The sequence below is a fragment of the Arachis hypogaea genome, chromosome 4, assembly GCF_003086295.3.
Source record: "Arachis hypogaea cultivar Tifrunner chromosome 4, arahy.Tifrunner.gnm2.J5K5, whole genome shotgun sequence".
NCBI lineage: Eukaryota > Viridiplantae > Streptophyta > Magnoliopsida > Fabales > Fabaceae > Arachis > Arachis hypogaea.
In genome coordinates, this window is record NC_092039.1 from 111,549,520 (window position 1) to 111,576,384 (window position 26,865).

A 26,865-nucleotide genomic window follows, 5' to 3' on the forward strand; every position below is an offset into this window, starting at 1 on the left:
TCTTTTTTAATAATTCTTATTATAATTCTTTTTTATATATCAGTAAGTCAATTATTAATAATCTATTATTATTATTATTATTATTATTATTATTATTATTATTATTATTATTATTATTATTATTATTATAGCGCCAAGCATGCACGCTGATGTGTCGTATTTTATTGACAATTTACATTTTTTTTTCTCAATCAGTTTTAAAAAAATATTATTTAATCAAACATATACAAATTAGCATTAACAATTATTTATGTTAAAATTTATTAATAATTCTAATATTTATTTTATATCTCTTTAGTAATTATTATTATGCTTTTTTTATATTTCAATGAATCAATCATTAATAATCAATAATCAATATCATTATTATTATATTATTTTATAACAAATTATATTCTGACACCAAATAAGAGTAGAGTTATATTAACTTTTAGAGAAAAGCAAAAAAAAATACAATTAACAAAAATCAAAATAAAAATTTTAAGAGGCTAAATTAAAATTTATATATAAGGTGTAAAACAAATTGATAATTAAGGGAGGTCATATTGCATTTCCCCTTTTATCTTGCGGCATATTTTAGTGTAGTTTGTATATGTTTTTTTTTTTAACTATTTTTTAAGAAAAATAGTGTAAATAATCATACATAAATTAAAATTTATTTATGTTGAGATTTGTCAATAATTTTAAAATAAATTACCATTGTGTTTATGAAATATTCGAACACTAACAAATGTATCTATTAAATAAAAAAAACTAACAATGTATCTTTGAAAGATAGATTTCGTGTGACAAAAGTACCTAAATCCTAAATTTTTTATTAACTTTTTGGTAAAATTGTAAGGTCCCACATCAGTTGGGGAGGAGAACGAAGCATGCCTTATAAGGGTGTGGATACCTCTCTCTAGTATGATGCGTTTTAACGAGTGAGTGTGGGGGCTTCAGCTATCATCCCTATCGTCAAAGACAAAACCGTGAGGCCTTGTGTGCCAAAGCGGACAATATCGTGCTAGCGGGTGGTGTGAGCTGTTACAGATGGTATCAGAGACGGAGCCCAGATCGATGTGCTAGCAAGGACTTTAGGCTCCCTTAGGGACGAAGCATTCCTTATAAGGGTGTGGATACCTCTCCCTAGTATGACGCATTTTGACGAGTGAGTGTGGGGGGCTTCGGCTATCATCTCTATCGTCAAAGGTAAAACCGGGAGGTCTTGTATGCCAAAGCGGACAATATCGTACTAGCGGGTGGTCTGAGTTGTTACAAAAATTCTCAAATTATCCTCTCTCTCTCTCTCTCTCTCTCTCTCTCTCTCTCTCTCTCTCTCTCTCTCTCTCTCTCTCTCTCTCTCTCTCTCTCTCTCTCTCTCTCTCTCTCTCTCTCTCTCTCTCGCTTCTGGCACCGTTGACGATGCAAACACCCCTCTTCATTTCAGATGTGCTTTTCCACTGTCTCGACACCACCCACCACCTCCACCCTCTGTCCTCCACTCCTTCTACGGCAAAAAACATTATCTCAAGTTCATCAAAAACCACAAAAAGAAAATCGACAACGACTTCTGCCTCAAGCTCCTCTATGTCTCCCAATATCATCGCAGCAAGTTCTGATTTGGTGGCTTTGGTGGTGTCGCGTCAACCCCTCCTCAGTCGGTTCAAGATCTGTGTCCTCCACCTTTCCTTTTGCGATGACACCGTCCTCGACACCGCAATTAGATGTGCGTCACACGCCACCATCTTCCTTTAATTATAAATCTAGAGTATTTGTGTCTAAGTTTATTGGAGTACTACCAAAGTTCGCTCTTCTCGTTGCATGCCGTTATTGTGGATTACCCAAAGATTCAAACTTGAAGACACCCTAGGGCTTTTCCTCTGGTTTTATTTAAAGAATTGTTCATTTGAAATTGAAGCCCTGTGTTCAATTGAATTAGTTGTTTCTGGGTAATTATAGCTGCTCTACTGTTTCAGGGTTCGATACATGTGTAGCTCATTAGAACTCATTGCCTCTTTTCCTTTTTTCTGTTGCGCTAGATGGCGGCGATGACCTCTGAATAGCAGAGAAAAGGTTGTTGGTCGGGGTAATTATTATTGTTGTTGGAGAGAGAGAGAGTGAGAAAGAGAGAGGAGATGATAATTTAGGAATTTCGTTAAAAAGTCAACAAAAATTAAAGTTTGGGCATAACAAGAAATCCATCTTTGATGGGTACAACATTAGTTTCTTTATTTGATGGGTACATTTTTCAGCGTTCACATCTTTCATGGGTATAAATGATAATTTATTCATAATTCTAATATTTTTTAATTATTATTATTATTATTATTATTATTATTATTATTATTATTATTATTATTATTATTATTTCTTATATTTCAGTGAGTCAATAATCAATAATTAAATAATTCTAATTCTACAACGGGTTACATTCTAACGATAAGTATGTTGGCGTGGCTATTCTAATATCAGTTTGGATACATCTCTCTTCTCAACTATTTTTAAAAAAAATATTATGTAATCAATTATATACAAATTAATATTTAATAATTAATTATGTTGAGATTTATCAATAACTTTTAATATTTTAGTTTATATCTTTTTAGTAATTATCAATATTTTTTTTATATTTCTGTGAATCAATAATTTTAATATTTTATTTTATATTCTTTTTAAAATTATCACAATTTTTTTTATATTTCTGTAAATGTTTTATATGGTGTTTCTTTTACCATTTATATTATGAGCGTAAATTTTAGACTCAAGTATGCTGATATGCCGCGTTCTAATGCATGTTTACATGTTAATGCTATTTTCAAAAAATATTATATATTAAATAATTAGAATTATTAATTATGGTGAGCTTTATTATTTATTATTATATTATTCTATAATGGATTGTATTATGATGCCAAGCATAATGACGTAACGTATTCTGTTGTACTTTACATACGTTTTTTTTTCTCAACCATATTTAAAGAAAGTATGATGTAATCAATTAGATACAAATTAATATTTAATAAGTATTTATATAAAAATTAGTCAATAATTCTAATATTATATTTCATATTTTTTTAGTAAAGGTAAAATACTATTTTGATCTTCAACGTTTGGGTCAAATTTTAATTTGATTCTTAATATTTCAAACGTTTTATTTTTGTCTCAAAAAATTCTAAACAAGCACAATATGATCCAATCATTAAACTTGACACTAATAATTAACGGAATGAGTGATGTGGACGTTAATATGGTTACTAATTAAATCATATGTATTATTTCATGTGTTAAAAAAACAAAACTAAAACCTTCTTATAATACTTTTTCTCCTTAATTTCTTTTTTGTATAAAACTTCAAATCCTAACCATCAATCATCAACATTTCAAAATTAAAGGAAAGGTTTTTATATTAATCATTTGTCGATGGATCTATTTTACTTACATACGAAAATCGAATGCTATTGACTCTTCAATATGTGAACTGTATGTGTCAAATTTAATGGTGGGACAACATTGAATCCGCTTAAATTTTTTTTGGGATTGAAATAGGACGTTTCAAAATTTTGGGACTGAAATAGAACGTTTAAAACGTTAAAAAACAAATTAATCTTCGTCCCAAATGTTATGTACCAAAATAATACTTTACCCTTTTAGTAATTATTATTATAATTCTTTCATATATTATAATTAATCAATAATTTTAATTCTACAACAGGTTATATTTTGATGACATCAAACATGTTAACGTGGCACATTCTAGTGTCTAATTTAAATACCTCTCTCTTATAAACTATTTTTTAGAAAAAGTATTATGTAATTAATCATACACAAATTAATATTTAGTGATTTATATTAAGATTTGTTAATAATTCTAATATTTTATTTCATATCATTTTAGTAATTATCATTATTCTTTTTTATATTTTCGTGAATCAATAATTCTAATATTTTATTTATATCCTTTAAACATTATCACGATTCTTTCTTATATATAATATTTTATTTTACCATTCATGACTCTAAGTTTAGAGTCAAGTATGCAAACGTTCTATATGTTATTATATATTAAATAATTAAATCGTTAAAATTTAATGATTAATTATAATAAGATTCGTCAATAATTATAATATCCTATATCTTATCTTTTTAATAATTACTTTAATTCTTTTTTATATCTCTATGAATATTAGATTCTCTTTTAAATAACTTTTTATTTTTTTATATAATATTTTGAATATAGTATTTTTTTATTTCTATCTATTGAATTTATCTAAATAGTTAGAAAATTATTTATTAATATTTTTTAATAATATATTTTTTTTTTTACTACTCAAGTCAATATTTATTTTTATTGTTATTAATTTGATAAGATTTAGTGAATACATATAAATTTTACTTTAATATTTTAGTTTAGTTTTTTTATATTGACATTGAGTTATTTGTTTACTGTATACGACATTTTTTTATTAAATATAAGTACTTTGTGAATTTTTATTAGTTTATAGATTTTTGATATTAGTATAAATCATAAAAATATATTAAGTTATTTCATATAAGATAAATATATTCATAAATAACTTATTTTAAAAATATATTTCAGATATAAATATAAAAAATAGACATTTTCTATGTATCAGGCGGATAGATACATTAGTTGCTCTTAAATCGCAACCCAATGGGTTATATATATATAACACATTGTATGCAAATAATTAACTATTTTTAATTTAAAATGATAAAAAATCCTACTTTTTTAATATATAATTTTTATTAGAATTTAATTTTAATGCATTAATAATATAAAATATTTTATACAATCATACAATTATATTTATTTTTTTAAATAATTATTCATGTAATTAATATAAAAAATAATTATTTTTATTAATATAATATTATATTATTAAATACATATATACAACTATTTTATACTAATAATACATTAAAATTAAATTTATTTTATTATCCATTTATTAGCTATTAACTCTCTTCAACCCCAACGAGTTATAACTCAAACGACATGGTCTCTCCATACTCATTTAGAGGTCGCAGGTTCGGATCTCTTTTTCTTTGATATATATAAAAAAAACAAAACAAAAAAAAAAATAAAAAACTCTCTTCAACACCTTACAGGTAGTTGTTAATATTATTACACTTGCCATTCTTTTAAATTATTTGTCAAAATTTTAAAATTACCCTTACCATCCATTCATTCCGCAAACACTTTTACTCCAACCACCCTTTCTCAGAAAGTGATGGATTCACGTCTCGATGTGACTAAGCTTGTTGGACGAAGATGAAGACAACGTAACACCGGAGATGAGTGACACTATGTGCCAGAGAGAAGAGAACTTTCAACTTAGGGTTTTGATTTTGGGTGGGTGCTGGTGGAAAAGAAAAAACATGAAACCCTAACTTTTTAAGGCATAATTCAGCTATGATAATCAAAAATCTCAAAAAGCTAGATACAACTCCATATAATGCAAACATATATATAATTCAACCATTAGGCTGCGCTGCATTTGTTTTTAAGAAGAATAAAAAAATACTGAAAATAAGATATAAAGAATAAAAATAAAAAATTTAATATTTTTGTATTTTGTTTAATAATAAAGTATAATAAATTATAAAAATTTAATTTATTCTATTTTTTATTCAAAAAATTTGAGTAAAAAATTATAATAATAAAAAATATAATTATATAAAATTAATAAGAATAATAAAAAAATAAAAATTAAATTATGTCTGTTGTTAGTATCTTTATATTCTTTCTATTAAAATGAACATAAAATACATTAATTTAATATTTTTGAATATAATATATTTGTCTATATCTCATCTATTAAATATAATTTTATATTTTTTTATCTCTATTTTAATGTCCCGTACCTATAAAAAACACAACTTGGTATAGTTCTTCTTCTCTTGCTGAAGTTAGAAAAAATCTTATATACTCCCTGGAGGAATTGTTATTTATTTATTTATTAATTTATCTATTTTTCATTTCATTATTTTCTCTTTTTTTATTTAATTACCATATTATTGATTTTTACATGTTATTAAACCAAATTTATACTTAAATATTTATAATTTAAAAATTTATAATTAAATTTTTGTATCAAATAAAAAATTTATAATTAAATTTTTAATATTTATTTTACAGATAAAAAAAATATAATAATTTTAAAACTTTTATTTGTAAAATATTTTATAGCTCATTTGACATCAAATATAAATTCAAATATATTCTAAAAATATGTTGTTTATTTTAACAAAAAATAATTAGAAGAGCGAATATTCAATTTGGCTTCTGATAATTTTTTAAATGACTATGAAGTTCTAAAAAAAACTTTTTTTCAGCTTTTAATTTTTAACTCTATGAGACCAATTAGCAGTTAATTCATCTGTTAATAATTTTTTTAGAGTTAACAGAATATGTTTATGGGGCACCTTAAACTGCTGATTTATTCGTTAAGTGTCAGTCATTTGAATTAATAGATTTTTTGTTAGAATATCGTTGTCCTTTAAAATAATTATTAGTGCCTATTTAAATTTTTTTTTATTTTTTGTTACTTTTTTTATATTTATTAGCTAAATTTATTATGTAAGAATTACAAAATATTAGTGATTTTTTACTTATAGAAATTGAATAGATGATATACATATTTACATGTCAGTCTTATTTATTTGTTATTAGTTATTCTAAAATATTAAACTTTAAAGTTTTGATGTTATATTTACCTGGTTAATTGATAATATAAATATCCTATTTATTGTATTTATTTTAAATAAAATATTGTGTCAATTTTTTCATTATCTATTGTGAAATAGAATATGCACTCCTTCTAATAATTCAAACCGATTATTAATAATAAATGAGTTTATTATGTAAATTATGATACTTAATTTAAATTGAATACACCCCAGATTTAACATAATTCTAATAAAATAATATGTAAACAATCTTTTTAGGCAACAGTAAAAAAATTAAAAAATATATCCCCTATTAAATTTTCATATTTATAAAAATTTTCAAAAAAATCACCCGTCTTTACACAATAAATTTGGATAATCTATTAATAAAGGTAACAAAAAATAGAAAAAAATTTTAAATAATTGATAATAGTTACCTCAAAAACAACGTGATCCCAACTAAAAAAAATTATTATTTTTAGTTAGTACTTAACAGATAAATCAACAGTTTAATGTATAATATAGACATAAAAATTTTAATTAAAAATAATCTAATTGAATTTATGTATATTCAATATAAAAATTTAATTATAAATTTTTTAACTTAAAACAATTAATTAAAGTTTGATAAAATTATAAGATTCAGTAAAATAATAAGACTTATCTAAAAATGCATCCTATGAATAATTGACATGGATGCCATGTTGGTTGGCGAATATTTTTGGCATCCTTAAATGAAACGAATTTTTGTGGCTTGAAGCAGCCAAAAGGAAGACATCACGAATCGAATTGGCTGAGAGTACGGTGGAAACGAAGAATAGTGGATCTTAACTCAGAGTGGTATGAACAATCGGTGATGACAGTGAAGGGACACATACATGCATGCATAAAACTCATTTTAATTTTACAAAGGAATTCAATAAGGTTTGTTTCAATTGTTGAGTGAGTTTTTCGAAATATGAAAATTCAGGTGGAGTCGATTTTTCGTAAAGTCGAGAGTCCTCAGAGAATTTGACTGATTTGCCAAATTATTTAATGACTCTTAATTATCAACTTCAGGTAAAGTCGACTACACCTAAATTTTTCACCTTTTTAAAATAAGATTTTTGTAAGTACCTTTTAAAAGAGTAAAAAAAAGTAAAACTAATTTGACATTTAAATATTTTTTATTATTTACTATGTTAAACCGTTTTTTGAAATAAATTAAAAATACGAAAATTATAGTTTACAAAACATATATATTTTTATTTTTTTGATACTTTCACTTTTAGAAAATGTGTCAAATATACTACAATCTTAAAAGGAATCCTTATTTTTATTAAAAAATTAGAATAAAGTACATTATTTATCTTTGAAGTTTGTCAATATTTTTAAAAATATTCTTATTTGTTTTTAGTTTTTGTTTTTGAAGTTTTTTATTTGCATCAAATATATCTATGACAACTAAATTTTCAAAAAGTTTAAAATCAATTCAGCAATAATTTATGATATATATGTTTGATTTGCTTATGTTGAATGTTGTTCTTGTAAAATTGTTGCTAAATTTATCTTAAATTTTTTGAAAATTAACCGTCAATGATATATTTGATGCAAATCGAAAACTTTTGAGACAAAATTAAAATAAAATAAAATTTAAAGATATTTTTAAAATTTGTAACAAGTTTTAAAGATAAAAAAATATACTTTACTCTAAAAAATATTTTTTTATAATTTAATAGCTTCCAAATTATATAATATATCTTAAAAATATATATTAAGATTGTGGTTAATAAGTATTTTTATTTTTGTAATAAATATGTAACAAATATATTAAAAATTTAAAATTTTATACTTTTATGTAAAATTTTCATAACTAAGATCAAGATCTGCTCAGGTCAATAAAGTGGTTTGTAAATAAAATACAAAGGGTAAAGTATATTTTCTATTTTTGAAATTTGGCAACAATTTTAGAAATATTTTTAAATTTTATTTTGTTTTAAAAGTTTTCGATTTGTGTTAAATATACTTTTCATAACCAAAATTTTTAAAAAATTTAAGACCAATCTAACAATAATACATGAAAATTATTTTTGATTTGTTTGTATTGAGGGTTGTTTTTATGAAATTATTGTTGAATTGGTCTTAAATTTTTTTTTAAAATTAGCCGTTAAAGGTATATTTGATACAAATCGAAAACTGTTGGAACAAAATTGAAACAAAATAAAATTTAGAAATATTTTTAAATTTTTTGTCAAATTTCAGGAACAAAAAATATACTTTACCCAATATAAAAATATAGTGTAACTTTTTATTTGTTTATAGGATTATATATTAATATTATTAAAAAGTTTATAAAAGAATTAAAATTTTTAACATATTTATTATATATTTGTTAAAAGGGTTTTAAAATCTTTAATGATAGTTTTAATATGTATCTTAATATTCATACTTTAAATTTAAGATTTAATATATAAAGAATACTTTTTTGGAAAGTATGTGTACTTTGTAACATTTATTTATTTAAAATAAAATATTTAAAAAAAACGGAGGAAGAGAAAAGGGGCACTTTTAATCGGTGGCCTTTTGGGACATTGATTTTGCTGCCAGCTTTTGGGTAATGTGTTCGATGCAGTGGTTGGTTTGACAAATACAATGGTTATAATGGCATAAATTAAGAAAATGGAAAAAAGAAATAAATAAAAAGAAATAAACGAAAGAAGTCAAGAGGAAAAAGCTGGTGGCTGATGCCGCAGTTGAAAGCAAAATGTCAAACGCTACGTTTCAGATTTTTGGGAACTGAGGTTTGACAGCTCCTTCTCCTCGTTCATTGCGTCCTCTCCTCCCTCCCTCTCTACGAACCCTTTTCTTCTTCATTCAATATTCCCTTTTTTATTATCATTTGTCAATTCTCATTCTTTTCTTTTTTCTTTTTCTTTAGTATGAGTATTATATTACTTTACTAGTTAAGTTGTACAATATCATCTTCATGTGTGTCATTATATATTGTTTCTCTTTCCCTCTTCATCAATTCAAATTTCATTCCTTTTTCTTAATAAATTAAAATTTTAATTTTAATATATTCTCAGCAGTATAAATTGCAAAGTAGTATTATTATATGTATATTTAATTACATAAAAGTATATTAATAAAAATATTTTTTTATATTAATCACGTAAATAATTATCTAAAAAAATAAATATAATTATATAATTATATGTAAACTTATTATTAGTGTATTAAAATTAAATTTATATATTTAATTAATAGTAAAAAATAAATTAATTATTCAATATGGTTAAATAAAATATTTTTTGCATGAGAGCAGTTATATTATATAGTTGTTAACTTTTTATTTTTTATATGAAATATAATTTTTTTTATAAATGAAAAGCATGGAATATACTTTAAAAAATGTAAGTATATATTTCACATATATACTAGACAAAGATTATTTTTTTTGAATTTTTTATATATTAAATATATTCATTATCAAAATTTTAAATAAATTATGCATTACTCTCCATGTTAGTATTTCAATTTATCAGTTTATTATTGTATAAGGTTTTTCACTTTTAAAAAAATTAATGATTAGTTTCGCAATAATTTGTTAAATTAGTTCCTTTAATTTACTAGTTTCACCTAGAATATGCTGTACATTTAGAGGCGAAAAATTTTTATTATGAAAAATAGATACGTACAATTCAATTCTTTTGGTGGTGTATGTATTTTTATTTTGATATGGGAATCATTAATTAGTAGGTCGGATTACTTTATAAGTTAATTTGTAAAATATTTTTAATATTAAATCGGATTCTCTGATTTGTTTGTTGTAATTTTTTTTAAAAAAAATTCATAAATTAGAACATTTGATTTTTGTTCATAATAAATCAGATGGTCCGATTTTTATTCCTAAAAAAATCAGAAGATCTGATTTTCACATTTTAAATAAAATAGTTCCAAATTTAAGAATAACATTCTTATCATCTATAATCTTAAAAAACACTCTTTCCACTCCAATATTAAAAATAATTTGCAATATTTAGAGATTGGTGCCTATAATTTTTTTAAATAATTTGACTATATATTAACAGTTAAATATACAAGATATTTATATAATCCCTAAAGATATCACTATTACTAGCTTCCGCAATAATTTTAATTTATTATTTATTTATATCAGATATGGTTTATCAAAATTTCAACTTTCTCACTCTAATAATAATAAAGTAGCATTAGCATAGTCACCCAAAAAAAAAAAAAAAAACGTAACATTATCACATGGCATGCCCTAATAAATAATAACAACACCAAAATAATTCCACAAACAAGCTTAATAAAGAGTAATATTATTTGAGCATTAACATTAATATATTTTTTTATTTCTATAGAAAGTATAATAATAAGAAGTGATAAAAATAATATATAGTGAAAGTAATAAAAATTTTAATCCCATTTTGTTACATAATTTTTGCTAAAAATGAAAATTTTTAATGTATGAATGACATTACCATGATAAGAAAATTACAAAAATTTGTACTAGTATAGCTTTGTGTGATTACCCGTTCTAATTCGTTGTGATGGAAGACGACGAAAGCATTAGATAAAAATATCTCCCCCTTCTACGCTTTCAATTCTATAATTTCCGACCACAACTGCAATACTATACCTACCACATCGTTTCCCTCTCACTTTTTCTCTCTTATTTTTATTTTTGTGTTAATTGCACTTATCTCTTTTCATTATTAAACTACTGTATTATATATATGTTATTTTTTTATTAGTAAAAAGATAAAATATAATACTCTTTATTCTCAATATTTTCAAAAAAATTAAAACTATTTTTGATATTTAATTTAATTCAATTTTAATGTCTTTACAAGCGCTAGTATATACTTATATTTGTGATAATAAGAGTTTGCCAATTGCCATAACTAAAATTATTAAAAAATTTATAAAACTTTTATCAGATTCCAAATGTGAATTATTTAATGAGTACTAAATAAATATCTGTATGTAAATATGTATAATATTTATAACATTAAGTATTTTTATATATTATAAAAAAATTAATTTTTATATATTATCAAAGTAAAATAATTTTATACGTGCATTTAATTACGTAACGTTACGTCAAAAAAAATAACTATCTTTTTATATTGACCATGCGAATAATCATTAAAAAATGAAATATATATAAACTAATTTTTTATTATATATAAAATATATATAAATTAAAAAAATAACTATCTTTTTACATCATCAAAATTAATTTTTATTATAAAATATAAAATTGACTTATATATATATAAAACTAACCTTAAGAAAAATGAAAATAGTGAAATTATATATATATATATATATATATATATATATATATATATATATATATATATATATATATATGTTTTGTGGGTAGTGAGGTGGTTAGGCAGCTAGTATTGATAAGCATCATGTTATGAAATGGAAATGGTAAAGATCCAATAAAAAAAATACAAAAGAAGATGCTTAGCTTAGGGCTGGCTATTCACGATGAGTCTCTAAAGAAAAGAAAGAAGAGAAAAAAGAGAATAACATGTTTATAGGACCATATAAATAAATAAGATCAAGATGCACAAAGACGAATAGCTAGCCGCCGTAGGCACAGTGTTGCGTTATTGTATTCTCTTTCTCTCCCAACACACATGCACACACTCACATTCTCACCCTCCCCTTGCTTTGCACCACCATGGGAATGCTAGACAGAGACATGGATCACAGATCCATCCAAAAGGCAAAAGGCATAGAGAACCGTGTTAAGAGATTGTAACTACACTAGTGAGAGAGAAAAGAATCCTATAAGTCTCACACACACATTCACTGTCCCAATCTTAACAACGTTATCTGTTTGTAATTTGGGATGTGCCCCCCTTTCAAATTAGAAATAATAATTGAATTATGATAATATACAAATGTTACGGGAACAATAATTAATTTAATAGGGTTTATTTCGAATATTTTTAAAATATACAATTCTAAAAGTTACATTTATCAATAATATAATAATATTCATAGTCAAGTATGATTATTTAATTTTTATTAATTTGTAGACATTTAATAGATAAATAAAATAAAATAAGTTGTTTAAAATCTTAAAATTTTTAACTTTTTTTTTAATTGAAAGAACTATTTTTGCATTTTTAACATGTGCTGCTAGATTCTTTGCTCCAAAAATTAGAGGCCCTAGGGTGACAATAGAATAATAAATATAATAAAATAATAGTATAAAAATAGTGAGAAAATTAATTAAAAAATAATATTTATATTATTTTTTATATATCATTTTCTATAATATAATTTTTTCTTCATTTTTCATCATCTTTTAAACTAAAAGTAAAAAAATATATAGATAAAATAGCGAATATAATATTGTTTGTTTTTAAATATATAGAGAAAAGGAAAGAGACATGTGATTTGTTTGTTTAACCATATGCTACTGTATAGTACGCTTTTGGGGTTAATTATTTGAAGGCACACATTACACATACAATTGTTGATGTGCATAGTGCATACATACATAGACACACTAGCAGGATATGAAGATAGAGCCTATCATCACTCTATTCTGATTCTCTTCTCTCTTCTCTATCTTATTTGGTACCCCAGACATGGCTGCTTGTGCTTTGTTCACTGGTGCCAGTAACAACACTGCCGAAGATGGGAATGTCAGCACCACCACCACCACCACCAACGGTGCTGCTGCTGCCGGAAGTGGTAGTAGCCCTCTCACCAGTGCTTCCAGCAACATCAGCGCCGGTGAAGAACAACAACAACAACAACACATGCTTCTTCTCCATGGTAGTAGTGGCTTCATGAATCAGCCTCATTGTGAGAGGAAATTAGTGAGAAAAAGAATGGCTTCTGAGATGGAACTTCACCCTTCCATAACCAACACCAACACCACCACCACCACCATTTCTGAGTATCCTAGGTTTCCTCGTAGAACCACCAACAACATCAACACCTCCTCTTTCATTCAAAAGGGCTCCCCTGTTGGTACAGGTAGTAATTGTAACTATCCTTATAATAATAATAACAATAACAATAATAATATTAATAATAACAATAATAGTAATAGTATTAGTGATGTTGTTGTATCAAGAGATAACGTTACTATTCCAAATTACCCCATTGTGACGCTCACAACCAACTACTCCACTATGATGCTACCTTCTCTTTCATCATCTTCATCATCGTCATCATCTTCTTCCACCAATCTCATCAACACCGTCAATTCTTCCTCGCCCTCAATACCCTCCACAACCATAACCGTTTCGGCTCCAAACTACGCTCAACACTTCAATCAAGAAATCCTACTTGACAACAATCAAAACACCACATCACCTGCAGTTTGCGGATTCTCCGGTCTGCCACTCTTTCCATCTTCACAATCGCAGAGAAACATAAGGAACAACTCTGCAAATATTGTTGAGGTTGTTACTTCTTCGCCTTCTTCCATGGATGAAAGCTCAGCCGCTTCTAATTGGATCGATGGAATATTGAAGGATCTAATTCACAGCTCTAATAGTGTCTCAATCCCTCAGCTCATCAACAACGTCAGGGAGATTATATACCCTTGCAACCCAAACTTGGCCATGCTTCTTGAGTACAGGCTCCGCCTCCTCACTTCTGACTCCTCCTCCGCCGCCGTGCCCGCAGCACCACCGCCACCACCGCCTCCACAAAACAAAACTCCGGTTATGAAGCAAACAAATACTTCAAACATGCATGCTTACGGTGCTATGCATTTTCAAGATTCATCTTTGAACCAGTACTGGCCTGTAGTACCGCCAACGCCGTTAGATTCTAACAACAACAATTCAGTTTCGTTGGCCAATACTTTACCATCACCGCCACCGCCTCCTCCGCCGCCACAGCCACCGCAACAAGAGAAACCCGAAGAAGATCTTGTTACAGCACCGGCAACCACCACGAGCACCGCCACCGCCACAGAAATGGCGGTGCTAACGAGAAAGAAAACCGAGGAGATGAATCAACAGAAGAAGAAAGACGAAGAAGGCTTGCACCTCCTCACACTACTCCTCCAGTGCGCAGAAGCAGTTTCAGCGGAGAATCTAGAAGACGCGAACAAGATGCTTCTAGAAATTTCTCAACTGTCGACGCCGTTCGGCACATCAGCGCAACGCGTGGCAGCGTATTTCTCGGAAGCCATATCCGCAAGGCTGGTCAGCTCTTGCCTCGGAATCTACGCAACGCTGCCAATCGTTCCTCACAGCCAGAAAGTGGCTTCCGCTTTCCAAGTCTTCAACGGAATCAGCCCCTTCGTCAAGTTCTCCCACTTCACCGCCAACCAAGCCATTCAAGAAGCGTTCGAGAGAGAAGAAAGGGTTCACATCATAGATCTAGATATAATGCAAGGCCTCCAGTGGCCTGGCCTCTTCCATATTCTGGCTTCCAGGCCCGGTGGGCCTCCTTACGTGAGACTCACGGGCCTTGGAACCTCTATGGAAGCGCTCGAGGCCACTGGTAAGCGGTTATCGGATTTTGCCAATAAGCTTGGCCTTCCGTTTGAATTCTTTGGCGTTGCGGAGAAAGTTGGGAACGTTGATCCTGAGAGGCTTAATGTTAGTAAGGCTGAGGCTGTTGCTGTTCATTGGTTGCAGCATTCTCTTTATGATGTTACTGGTTCGGACACAAATACTTTGTGGCTTTTGCAGAGGTAATTCATCTTTTTCTTCTCTTTTTGTTCCATGCTCTCATCTCATTTATTCATTATTCATTATTGCATGGATTATGGAAATGTTGGTTGATCTTTTTTCTTCTTGCTTATTATTGGCTATGCCCGAGAGATGATTTTGTTCTTTTATTGCTTTTTAAGCTGGACGTCTAGTACGTTAATGTTTTACCAAAATATTTAATTTTATTATATATATTGTTTTTGTTAAATATTTTATTTTGGTTTATGTAGTATTATTTTAGAGAATTATATATGATTTCTCATATGATTTGCTATGATCCAGAGGTAGCTGATGTGTGTTTGTGCTAGCTAGGTAGTTGTGAGTTTGAGTACATGTGGAATAGTACTTTTCGTGAAAGATTTCCCAAAAACATTAGCTTCTTTTTTCAAACTTTAGGGTCTAGTAGTCACTTTATGTCTGCTTTTTTTCCCTTCCTAAGGGAAAAAAATTTGAGACCAATGATGATGACTTGTGGAATTTCGCTACGTACACATTAATGGACATAAATAACTGCATAATATGTATATAGTAAGCTTTCTAAGATTTTGATGTCGTGTATGATTTACTAATAGTGAACATTATATACTATTTTGATACTACCTTGCAAATAATTTTGTTGCTACATTGCATGTCACATGTTACTTGAGTATATTGTTATATGGTAAGTTTTAAATGCTTTCTATTACCATATACCATATAGTATATACTATCTATTATTTACTAATTGATAAATGGTAAAGAATTCTGATCTTTTATTCCATTGCATGTGACTTGTGATTATATGATTGAGTGACATTATTATAATATCATGCAGGTTGGCACCTAAGGTGATAACAGTGGTAGAGCAAGACCTAAGCAACACAGGTTCATTCTTGGGAAGGTTTGTGGAAGCCATACACTACTACTCAGCACTATTTGACTCCCTTGGTTCAAGCTATGGAGAAGAGAGTGAGGAGAGACATGTGGTGGAGCAGCAACTCCTCTCAAGGGAGATTCGGAATGTTCTAGCTGTTGGGGGTCCATCAAGGACTGGTGAACCAAAGTTTCATAACTGGAGGGAGAAGCTTCAACAATGTGGATTTAGAGGCATATCACTAGCTGGTAATGCTGCTACACAAGCAAGTTTGTTACTTGGTATGTTCCCTTCTGAAGGGTACACTTTGGTGGAGGACAATGGTATTCTTAAACTTGGTTGGAAGGATCTTTGTTTGCTCACTGCTTCAGCTTGGAGACCACCCTATACCACTGCAATGGCTCATCATCATAGTTAATGTTTCTCCATAGTTATTTTTTTTTCTATGGTCATGTCATTTTCTGATTCTAATCCTATATGTAGCATCCATCTCTATGGTCGTTAATTTAAAAAAGAGATATTTGGTAGATGGTGTTCCTAAAGTGGGAGACTTTTCTTGCTAAATGTGTACCATCACTGCAAAGAAGGAAAAAAGAAAATGTAGTTAGATAGTACGGAGGTAGTAATCAATTAATCATCCAAATAGGTTCCTATGGTATACATTTAATAATACAAAGCAAGACATTTCTCTCTGTTTTGGAGAACATCATAGAATTTATCTCAATATTATTTTACTGTGACAAGTGAGAACTGAGAAGGGTGTTACTATGACATTTTGATTTTATGGGTACCCATATAGCTAGCCATAATGTTGTCGATTAGTAGTGTAGCTGTTACTAATGCATTCTGATTTTGACTATCTTCGGTTGTTCAGTTTGAAAGTAACAGTGATTTAGTGGCTTCCTAACCGCGTATTCCCACATATTGGAGCGCATTCTTAGGTCTTGAATTGTCCATTGACTTTTAAAGCTGCATTTGGTTTTAACTACAGCATAAAACACGATAATAATTTTATATTTTATTTAATTACAAACTAAATATAAAATAAAATAAATAATAAAAAATTAATTTAATTTATTTTTTATTTTACATAAAAATTTTTAATAAAAAATATTTTTAACCATATCTTATAAACAAATACGATTTTGAATTTTAATATTCATATTTCAGTTTCTTGTACTTATAAATAAAGGCAACTTAGCTTATTTGGCAAATAATTGAGAATTTAACTTTCATATAATGGCTACAAAATTAGGTGACTTTAGGTGCTGGTAATAATACTCTTAAGTATTTGTGCTTAAATTCTTTGCATTAGTACAACAAAAAAATTCTATGCATTATTAACACGTTCACGATTCTTCCATGTCGATGAATACCCAAAAGGCTACGGTTTGACCTCGGAAAATTTTGTTTGTGTATATTTCTTTTTTGAATTTAGAGCTTTTAAATTTTGAATTTGTACTTTAGAGGATAAAGTGTAATCTTTTACTCTTAAATGATTTCTCTCACATATTTATTCTTAATCTCACTTATAAAATAAATGGTGAAAGATCACACTTTATTCTCTAAAATAAAATTTAAAATTTAGAAAATCCAAATCCTTCCTTTTTTGGTTCACTGGAAAATAAATTTTGTTTGTGTATACGTTATAGGATTAGGTGTTAAAAGGTAGCCATGATAAATTCAAATTATTTTTTTGAACAAAGGATAAATTCAATTTAAAAACAAAATGGAAGCAAAAAGAATATTTGAATTGAAACTAAGACGCAAGGAATCCAAATGTAGAAGAGAGAAAAAAATCTCTTCCACATGCGTGAAACTTCATTAAACAAATGTTAAAAAATCTAATCCATGTCATACATTTCTATTTTCTAGCTACAGTGCCATCCAAGAAAGAATTCCTCCCTCTTACATATTTATCAAACCACGTTAAGTTTCTGACTTCCCAACGTGCATCCCGAAAGGTGCAACTCATGCAACTTTTAAGATTCACATTATATTACTATTTACCTACCCTGTCTCGTACAAGTTATGAAAAGCAACTGTCACTGATGCAGTATAATAGACACAACTGAATAGCAAAGATCAGCAATGCTGAACTTCAACTAGAGGACAAAATTGTTACTGTATCATTTTTCTTATAAAAGCTGTTGGACAACATTCTTGTAATCAAATAATAACAAACCTTAGGAAAAAAAAAAATTTGAAATCCAAGGAACTAGGAGGGATAGTTCTACTTGTTTCCCGGCTAAGAATAATTTACATCATTCAGGATACTAAATCTTAAAACAAACAATTGCACTGTCTTTATATTTTGAGTTATTTTTTTTTTCATGGACCAATGCCTTGCTCATGTATACCTCTCCATACTTGCCTACCAGCACAGTAAGATCAGATAAAACCTCAACATCAAACCAATTTAACTATCTTGAAAACTGTGAGGGGTGCTCAATTCTGCCAGAAAATCAAGTGAAGCTTCCAGGTTCTTATTTGAATGGTTAATTTCATAACCTGTTTTGTTAAGCTCACCAACACTATCACTTCACTTCTTTCAAAACACCCCCTTGGAAAAGCTACATTGGAAAAAATTTGAGCACCCAAAGCACAGGCATATCATCTTTCCTGCTCCTTAAGAGCTCACCCCTACAATCTCCAAAACATTCAAGCCTTGACCATGGCGTATTATGAATACACATTGCACTCACTTAAGAATTGGTTTTCTTTGTTGATAAACACCTTCCAATAGCTCTTATAATTTGGAATTCCCAGATCTAGCCAAGGTTTCATTTTCCCATTGTAGTGTAGCACTGGAGCTGTCTTAATGGAATTTGCATCAATTGCATAATCATGACCCAGTCCAGACAGAACCCAATCTTTGAGTGGATATATTTTATTATCAAAAGTGAGTAAACTTGCACGCCATGCAATAGAATTGGTTGATCCTTCTTGTGCACTCAACTATCAGAGGAAATAAAACAAAAATCAGTAACGTAAAATGCTCAGAGAGCAATATACTTCAATGAATATATTGATTAAGGACAACCATGGATATATAAAAGAAAGAAACTAGTAAGTTGGTTAAGTCACTCCAACGGATTTAAGTCTGGTAAAACGTTTGCTTAATACTCATACAATTACCCTAACAATTCCTATATTCATTTAACTATTTCCAATACTACTATTTTCTGCAGCAGTAGTAAAAGAAAATATTGCAGTGCAAATCCAATGAACTCAAATACTTACCTCTTTTATCAACCTTTGGTATGTTTGTGTAAGACTAAGCTCTCTCCACTTCACTAGGTCAATTATGTTCAACCCCGACATCCAAGCACAGGAATCTTGGTTGTAATCGTTCTTACCCAGATAACTTTTCAGCTGACCAAGCCTAACTGAGCAGAATTGCACTGCACCATTAACCTTTTCCCCCATGTCTTGGTTCCACAGAGATGACAGGTCTTGTTGAATAACAACATCATCATCCAGTACCACAACTTTCTTCAAATTGCTGAATATATCAGGAAGTAAATAATGTGAATGAGAAAAAATTGAGAAGTATTCTGTTCTAATCTGGTTATCAGCAGTGCGAAAAGAAACACGGAATTCCTCAGGCAAGGACAGTTGCAATGGATCCCCATTTTGGTTATCGAGATCAAGATGCTCGAAATTCAATACTTCAATGGCAGCATCCTTATACTTGTTCCTCAAGAACCAGAGCTTCATTGCATAATAATTTTGACCATCAGTCACCACATGAAAAACTTGCTTCCAGCTTTCCTGAAACATTTGTTCAGCAACAAGGGAACTAAAATTACAACTGCTGAAATTGATGAATCCAAGATAACGATGCATGAAAAGAAACATAACATACTTGGGAATGAATTGAAGTGGAGTTGATAACTATGGATGCTGCAAGTACATTGGTAGAGAAAATAACATAATGGTGCAATGAAGAATCTGTAAACTTTTCTTTATCAGCCCTTTCTTCAGGTGAAGATTTGAAGTACTCAACAGTTAGTTTCAGCGCCAGGCAGTGAAGACTTTTTGGTGTTGTCTGGACATTAAGTTTATACAGGTAAGCACTCTGTTTCATGTGGAAGTTCGCTTCATCCTCAGTCAAGTCATATATTTGTCTCAATTTCTTGTCAACATTATTGCAATCCACTGGGACTGTTTTAGCTTTAGTTATTGTAATTTCCATCTTCTGTGACTTGTTTTCAATGCTGTAACAAAATACCACATAAAATTTATTGTGATCTTAGAGTAATTCATAAAGGAAAGAACACTAAAGGAGAAAGGAGAATTCGATCCAGAAAGGTAAGTTCCACAGCAATAGCTTCAGGTACAATGCAAAAAAGGGGGGCATATTAAACCCAAAGATACAATGGTTTCCAGAATAATATACTAGCCCAACCCAGCAATAGGCAAGGGAATCATATGTTGGTGATAAAGAATCACTATCATGGATTCACGACATACAATTGCTAGCATGTTTACTGAAGCACATGATTCAAATTGCAAATACTAATATTCAAACGACTTATAGTAGAACAAAATTTACATAAAAGTGTAAAAAGCTGATAGAAATGAATACAGGTATACAAACCAGCTTTTAGTTATGTTTTGAGAGCAGAAGTTTTGCCCTATGATTTTACATTATTTTCTCCTCACTAGATTCAGTTTTGGTTGTCAAAAAGAAACACAAATCTTGTTGCTGATGTGCTTCGATGATCACTTGGTTGGACAGGTAACCTAGAAAATTTAATAATTTCCTTCCAAATGTCAACTTCATTTGCAATGGGATGGGATGATATTTTTGGCATCCATTTTGATGTTCCTTTCATAATATGTATAATGGTGCTTCTTTTTCTGGTGAAAAGGGGATTGGCATACATTTTCCATAACTTAAAAACATAGTATTTAGTTATTTTTGTTTTCTTTGCCAATTTGCATCGTTCTCTTTTCTAGTCAAGTGTGCTGATACAATAATGACTATCAATATTTCTTCTGCTGCTATTTGATTTAAGTTCAAATTTTATACATGTGCAAACATCGTATTCCAATAACTGATCAAGTAGAATGCAACCCAGGTAATTAAACCGGTAGAGAAAAGAAATACCACAAAAGAATAACAGCTTACAGTGGTGGAAGATCAGCATCTGTAGTGGATTCACTAAGCACATGCTCCAGATCTTGTATATTTTGTTTCATTTCTCGAGACAATTTGTCTTGTGCAGGGAGTTTTGCAATGCTCGGATAGTAAGCTCTAGCCACAAATAGTTGGTCTTTCAATTTCTTAATCATGGCATCTTTCATTACTTCTTTATGTTGTTTTTGCCACAGGCAATAGCTACCAAATGTGAGCTCACAAGACTTTCCACTTTCATCAGCCGGGGTTGTTTTAACGGGTGTGACTTGATTCATGTGGCCAGCTATAGCATTCTGTTGCAGAATTTAAATCAGTCAAACTAGCTGTATAAATAATAAGTTATGAAGAAGTTTGTCAGGCCACTGTGTTTTTAGTTATTTAACTTAGCTTCTGAGTGTTATCACTGATCAGGTTGGTCTTTTATCAGCTGTAATGTTTTTGTACAGCAGTACTCAAGCTATATTATGTGTATAAATATGATGAATAAATTAGTGTTTTAAATTAATCTATTCCAAGGAATCATTAGTTTACTGGATTTCTTTTCCTTCTGTGTAAAGCACGTGATCTTTTCAAGAGATTTTCCTGGGACATCTTTATCAGTTGGAACGCTTCACTCTATTGATTTTTCTTTTTTCACCAGTTAGTTTTTCATCTTGAAAATAGAATCTTTTCTCCCCCAACCTTTTTGTATACTTGTCTCTTCATCTCAATGACATTCTTCTTTTATCAAACAAGGGAATTGTTTTTGTTTTTTGGGGGGGAGGGAGGGATGGTTGTGGTTGTGGATTAACTATCTTGGGGGGGATGGTTGTGGTTGTGGATTAACTATCTTGAGCAATCAATAAATCAGTGTTCAAAGTTTTATACAAAGGATAGTATTGTATGCGTACACTTGAAGTCAGAGGAGATTGCCGAACAACAATAGGTGGTGGAACATTAAATCCTGAAAAGAACTTTAGATTAGAAAAGAAGATGAAATAGAAGTGAAATATCACCTGAGCAGTCAATTACATAAAACTGAATGATACCTTTATGTTTATCATCACTGGAGACCCTATTGATGGTGCCATTCTTGTCTTCTCGAGGATAATTCTTGAGAACATCCTGAAGCAATTGCAAACAATAATCAATAATGCAACCAAAATATCTGGTTTCGGAGGATTCTTATCCTCCATGGTCTTTGTACTCTGTTTCCTTCTAATACTTTTATTACCAAGGCCCAAAAAACAAGGATTGCATAGACAAAGCAGTGCATTTATATTCCCCAATTATATTATGGTCAAGGGATAAATAAGTCTTGTTTCTCTGGAGAACTTAAAAGGTTGAAGTAGACTTTAGGAAGAATAGAAGATATTAGGTCGACTAATATTATGATATTAATTAGTTTAGATCCTATCTAAATCGTAGCTTGTAATTCATCTTACATATCCAGTAAAATAGAACGAAAAGAAGAAAAAATAACCTAACACCAACCCAAAAAGTAAGGATGCCAAAATAAAATTTAAATATAATAATTTAGAAATTTTTAGCGAACCTCATGAGTAGGGGTAACATTTATCTGCAAAAACTCATTCCCTGGAGGAGTGATATCCTTAAGCTATGCAAGCATAACAACCCCCTTGTGCCTAAGACTAGACATCTAGAATGTAAAGTTCATAAGATTGGACATTTGAGGCCGGCTCCAGAATAAAATATCAATCACAAGATAAACTCTAATACTATCTTAAGTTTGTGAACCTAACTCTACCCAAAACCTAGCTCGAGGGGAAGAAATGCTCCTATGCATAAGATGACTATCTTAACCATATCCTTCAGCAATGAGACCCAAAAATCAACATAAAACTAAAAGAACAGAGTCAAACTTTAAAAGTAAGCTCAATTTCGAGAAACATACATTCACTTGTCCTTAGCTCCTAAAAGTTACCTAGTTCTGATGTTACTAATCTTCTCAACTAAGATAAATCGGTAAAATAAACCTTAAGATGACCATCATTTTAGATGCATTAATTAATAAAACCTTTGGTTCTCTATTATAAAGTCGTTTATCTTGCCAGCAGTTTCAAGTTTGTAGGCTTCTCGCCCTTATGTTATTCTTTCTCATAAAATGTGTGTTGCGTAGACCTATTTCTGAAACAATTAAAACTCTATCTTTTCAAGGTGTCCATTTTCATGGAAAGTTTTATTTGGCAAATGTGGTGAAACACTGGGTATACACTATGCTTTGGGAGAGTTGGTAAACATCATTAACCTCCAAGCCTGTCCCCACTAAGAATACACAAATAAATACTTCTCATTCATGAACAGGTATATATGAGGAAATCGATCATTTATACTCAATATTTTATCCTTAAATGCTCTGAATTAAGAAGTATAAAATTTAACCACCAGAGTATTATGCAGAGAACCTTTGGAAGTGTTGGCTCAAACTTTGTGATTAGTTCCTCCACATGCTTCGATTGATCTCCCTACAAAAGAAATTAAAGAAACATAACATTCATTTGGAATTCATGGGGATAATCAATATCATACGTTTTGGATGTCTTTGTTAAAAGTTCTTCAGGTTATGCACCGGCTATACATTAGTTTGGACTTCATTATTATCCTAAGAAAAAGATTAATTGTTCCCCCATTTTCTTCACTCTAGAAAATGCCCCATCATTCAATTAATACACGTCCATGATAAATGAAATCTTAAAACTACTTGCCCCACATTAATAAGTAGGGAACATCTGTAACCCGTTGACCACAATAAAAAAAACGGCCACAATGACCTATGATGTTCCAAAGAAGATTGCTAGACAAATGTTGAACATACCTCAGTTCGATTGCGGTTACGGCTGGAATCATGCCGATCGAAGCTTTCAAGACCCTTACTCTGGTTTGAATAACCACGGACAAGAAGGCAAAAAACACATCAGCATCAACAACAAAATCAAGCATCACCTAGAAAAAATTGTTTATATCAAATGAATCAAAGCTACATTTAAATGCTTACCGATGGAGAACCTCTCTGTTCATATATATACCCTGCAAAAAAATAAAAAAAAATAAAAAAATCAGGCAGGCCACATCTTTTTGAGTGGAAGTTCCATAATTATATCCATGATCCAACAAAAACCATTCCAAACAAATAGAGCTTTACAGGTACAAGAAAAGGTCGGATCCATATTATACAGCACTTCTAAACGATTCACATTGTCATAACACAGACAAGTAAATTCCGCTAACACTTATGAACCAGTAAATTCCGCTAACACACCCACATAAAAACAGTTTAACACCAACAAATTGAAACTAAAAGCCTACAGTGTCAAATTCCACTACTGTAAGATACATAATCATATACACACATTATAGTTTCCAAAGTAGAACCAAACGTTGGATCTGCAGTACACTGCATTTGCGAACGATGCGCAGTATCATAACACACTGAAGTTACAAGCTAGTTAATTCAAGATTACCGCTAACATTTACACCTAAAGTTTCAAATTCCACTACACTAAGACACATAATTACGAAGACGCATCACAGTTTGGGAACCATAAAAAAAGTTGGATCTACATTATAGTTCATCAAAACACAGAGAGACACAAAGTTAAAGCCTGGAATTCCGTACGCCAAGACAACACAATCACGAACACACATACAAGCTTCTGGAATCAGAACAGAAAGGAGTTGGATCTAGAGTGCATTGCATTTTGCGAAGGGAGATCGGTGCGGATCTCGCGGGAACAATGAATGCGGGGAAGAGAGAGAGGAGAGAGAATGTAACGGATCTCGGCGAGTTTGGAATGGATCAAGAGAAGAGAGAGTGAGAGTGTTACCGGAAGAGTGGAAACCGTTGTGGAGGCCGAGGAGGAAGACGAGTGGGACGAGCATGGAGAGAATGACGAGGCCGAGAACCGCAATCACGAACCCTCGCCACCGCCTCTTCGCCGGAACTGAGTAAGAAGGAACCGCGCCCATGGCACCACCTCCACCACCGCTCTTCATCTTCTTCGTGTTTGCGTGTTCCTGTTTGTGTTCCTCTCTTTCCGTGCTTCTTCCTTCCCTTTACTCTCTTCTTCTTCTTCTCCTCCTCTGTGCGTGTTTCTCTCTCTTGATGAGCTTTTTATTTTTCTTATTATTTTTTTAATTTCTTTTCGCTAATGACTTCTTTTTCTTCTTTTCTTAATTAATTAATTAATTAGTAAATATAAATAAAATAATTAATCAAGAGTGTGTGAGTGTAGCAGTAATATAAACTATAACCACAAGTGGCGAATTTAGTTTAGCATAATCATTAATTGATGTAATGAATCCGAAGCACACATCTAGAATGAAAGTAACCAACATGGTTCCAATTGGGCACTCTCACTTTCAATTCACCTCCACCTCACCCTTATGCCTTATCAATCATTTGCTATGCCTCCAACTCTCTGTGTCTGCCTTACCTCATAAATATTAAATAAACATAGATTTGGGTCCATGAGATATTTTTTTTATATTATTATTGAACCACTAAAATCCGAACTTAATAATTATCTTCTTGTCTTTTGTTTTCATAAGGATTTGAAAATCTAAATAGAGTCTAAATATGTTTTCTATGTTACACTAATTTGGAGAATGGAGCCTGATGGAAAAAAAATTAGATAGTGTTCAATGTTTGATTTTATCATTTATTATTTTTTTTTTATTAATTTTTGGTCTCATTTATAGAATTAAAGGTAAGAGATCACACTTTATTCTCTCCATTAAAAAAAAAAATAAAGAGAATCTATTTCCACTAATTTATTATTTACTTTTTTAGTCATAACCATACTATTTTAAAATTATGCTATGTAAATATTAAAAATCAATTATCAGCTATTATATAAAAATATGATAAAAACAAATAATTTTTTATACTCATATTTATAATCAAATTTCACAAATAATATGATAAAATTAATTCCACCATTATAATAAAGTTTATATTTATAATCAAAATATAAACAAACATACAAAATTATATTAGTAGGTGTCTTTTAATATTCATAAAATATTTGATTATTTCATTGTAAAAATATTTGAGTATTCTCTAAAAAAATTTTAGTAGTTAGTTGGTATAAATATACATAAATATATAATGATTGATTTTGTAATTATATTTTATATTTTATAAATATTTGAATTTTCTTTTTTTATTGAAATTTGTGATTTTTTCATTTTTGTTATTCTCTTTAAGAATGCTGTTTATTATCCCTTTTGTAATATTTTTGTTCTAATACTTTTTTAATGATATCTCAAATCGGTCTCTAAAATTTATTGTCTTGGATAAATTAGTCCTTAATAAAAATAATTGACAAAGTAGTCCCTAATTTTTTAGAATATTACACTTTTGAAAATTTTTCATTAACAAAATTCCAAAATCTTAGAACATGCCAATATAAAATTTTTAGTGTTGTTCGTGTATGACTCAAAGATCTGATGTATAGTTCATCCAAATGAGATTCAACCAG

General features: G+C 29.5%; 2 protein-coding genes across 2 annotated transcripts; one reads left to right on the forward strand and one right to left on the reverse strand.

Annotated features, from left to right (window-relative positions):
- Positions 1–13,096: 13,096 nt before the first annotated feature.
- On the forward strand, positions 13,097–17,045 carry LOC112797282 (protein SCARECROW). The gene is made up of 2 exons (XM_025840129.3): positions 13,097–15,367; positions 16,201–17,045. Exons 1-2 carry the CDS (start codon positions 13,296–13,298, stop codon positions 16,655–16,657), a joined length of 2,529 nt encoding a protein of 842 aa, XP_025695914.1. The 5' UTR covers positions 13,097–13,295; the 3' UTR covers positions 16,658–17,045.
- A 1,300-nt stretch (positions 17,046–18,345) lies between these two features.
- On the reverse strand, positions 18,346–25,802 carry LOC112797283 (probable galacturonosyltransferase 7). The gene is made up of 10 exons (XM_025840131.2): positions 25,210–25,802; positions 24,381–24,412; positions 24,201–24,260; positions 23,791–23,850; positions 22,414–22,489; positions 22,276–22,328; positions 21,377–21,678; positions 20,108–20,459; positions 19,483–20,013; positions 18,346–19,197 (listed from the first exon to the last, which is right to left on the reverse strand). Exons 1-10 carry the CDS (start codon positions 25,376–25,378, stop codon positions 18,922–18,924), a joined length of 1,911 nt encoding a protein of 636 aa, XP_025695916.1. The 5' UTR covers positions 25,379–25,802; the 3' UTR covers positions 18,346–18,921.
- Positions 25,803–26,865: the final 1,063 nt, after the last annotated feature.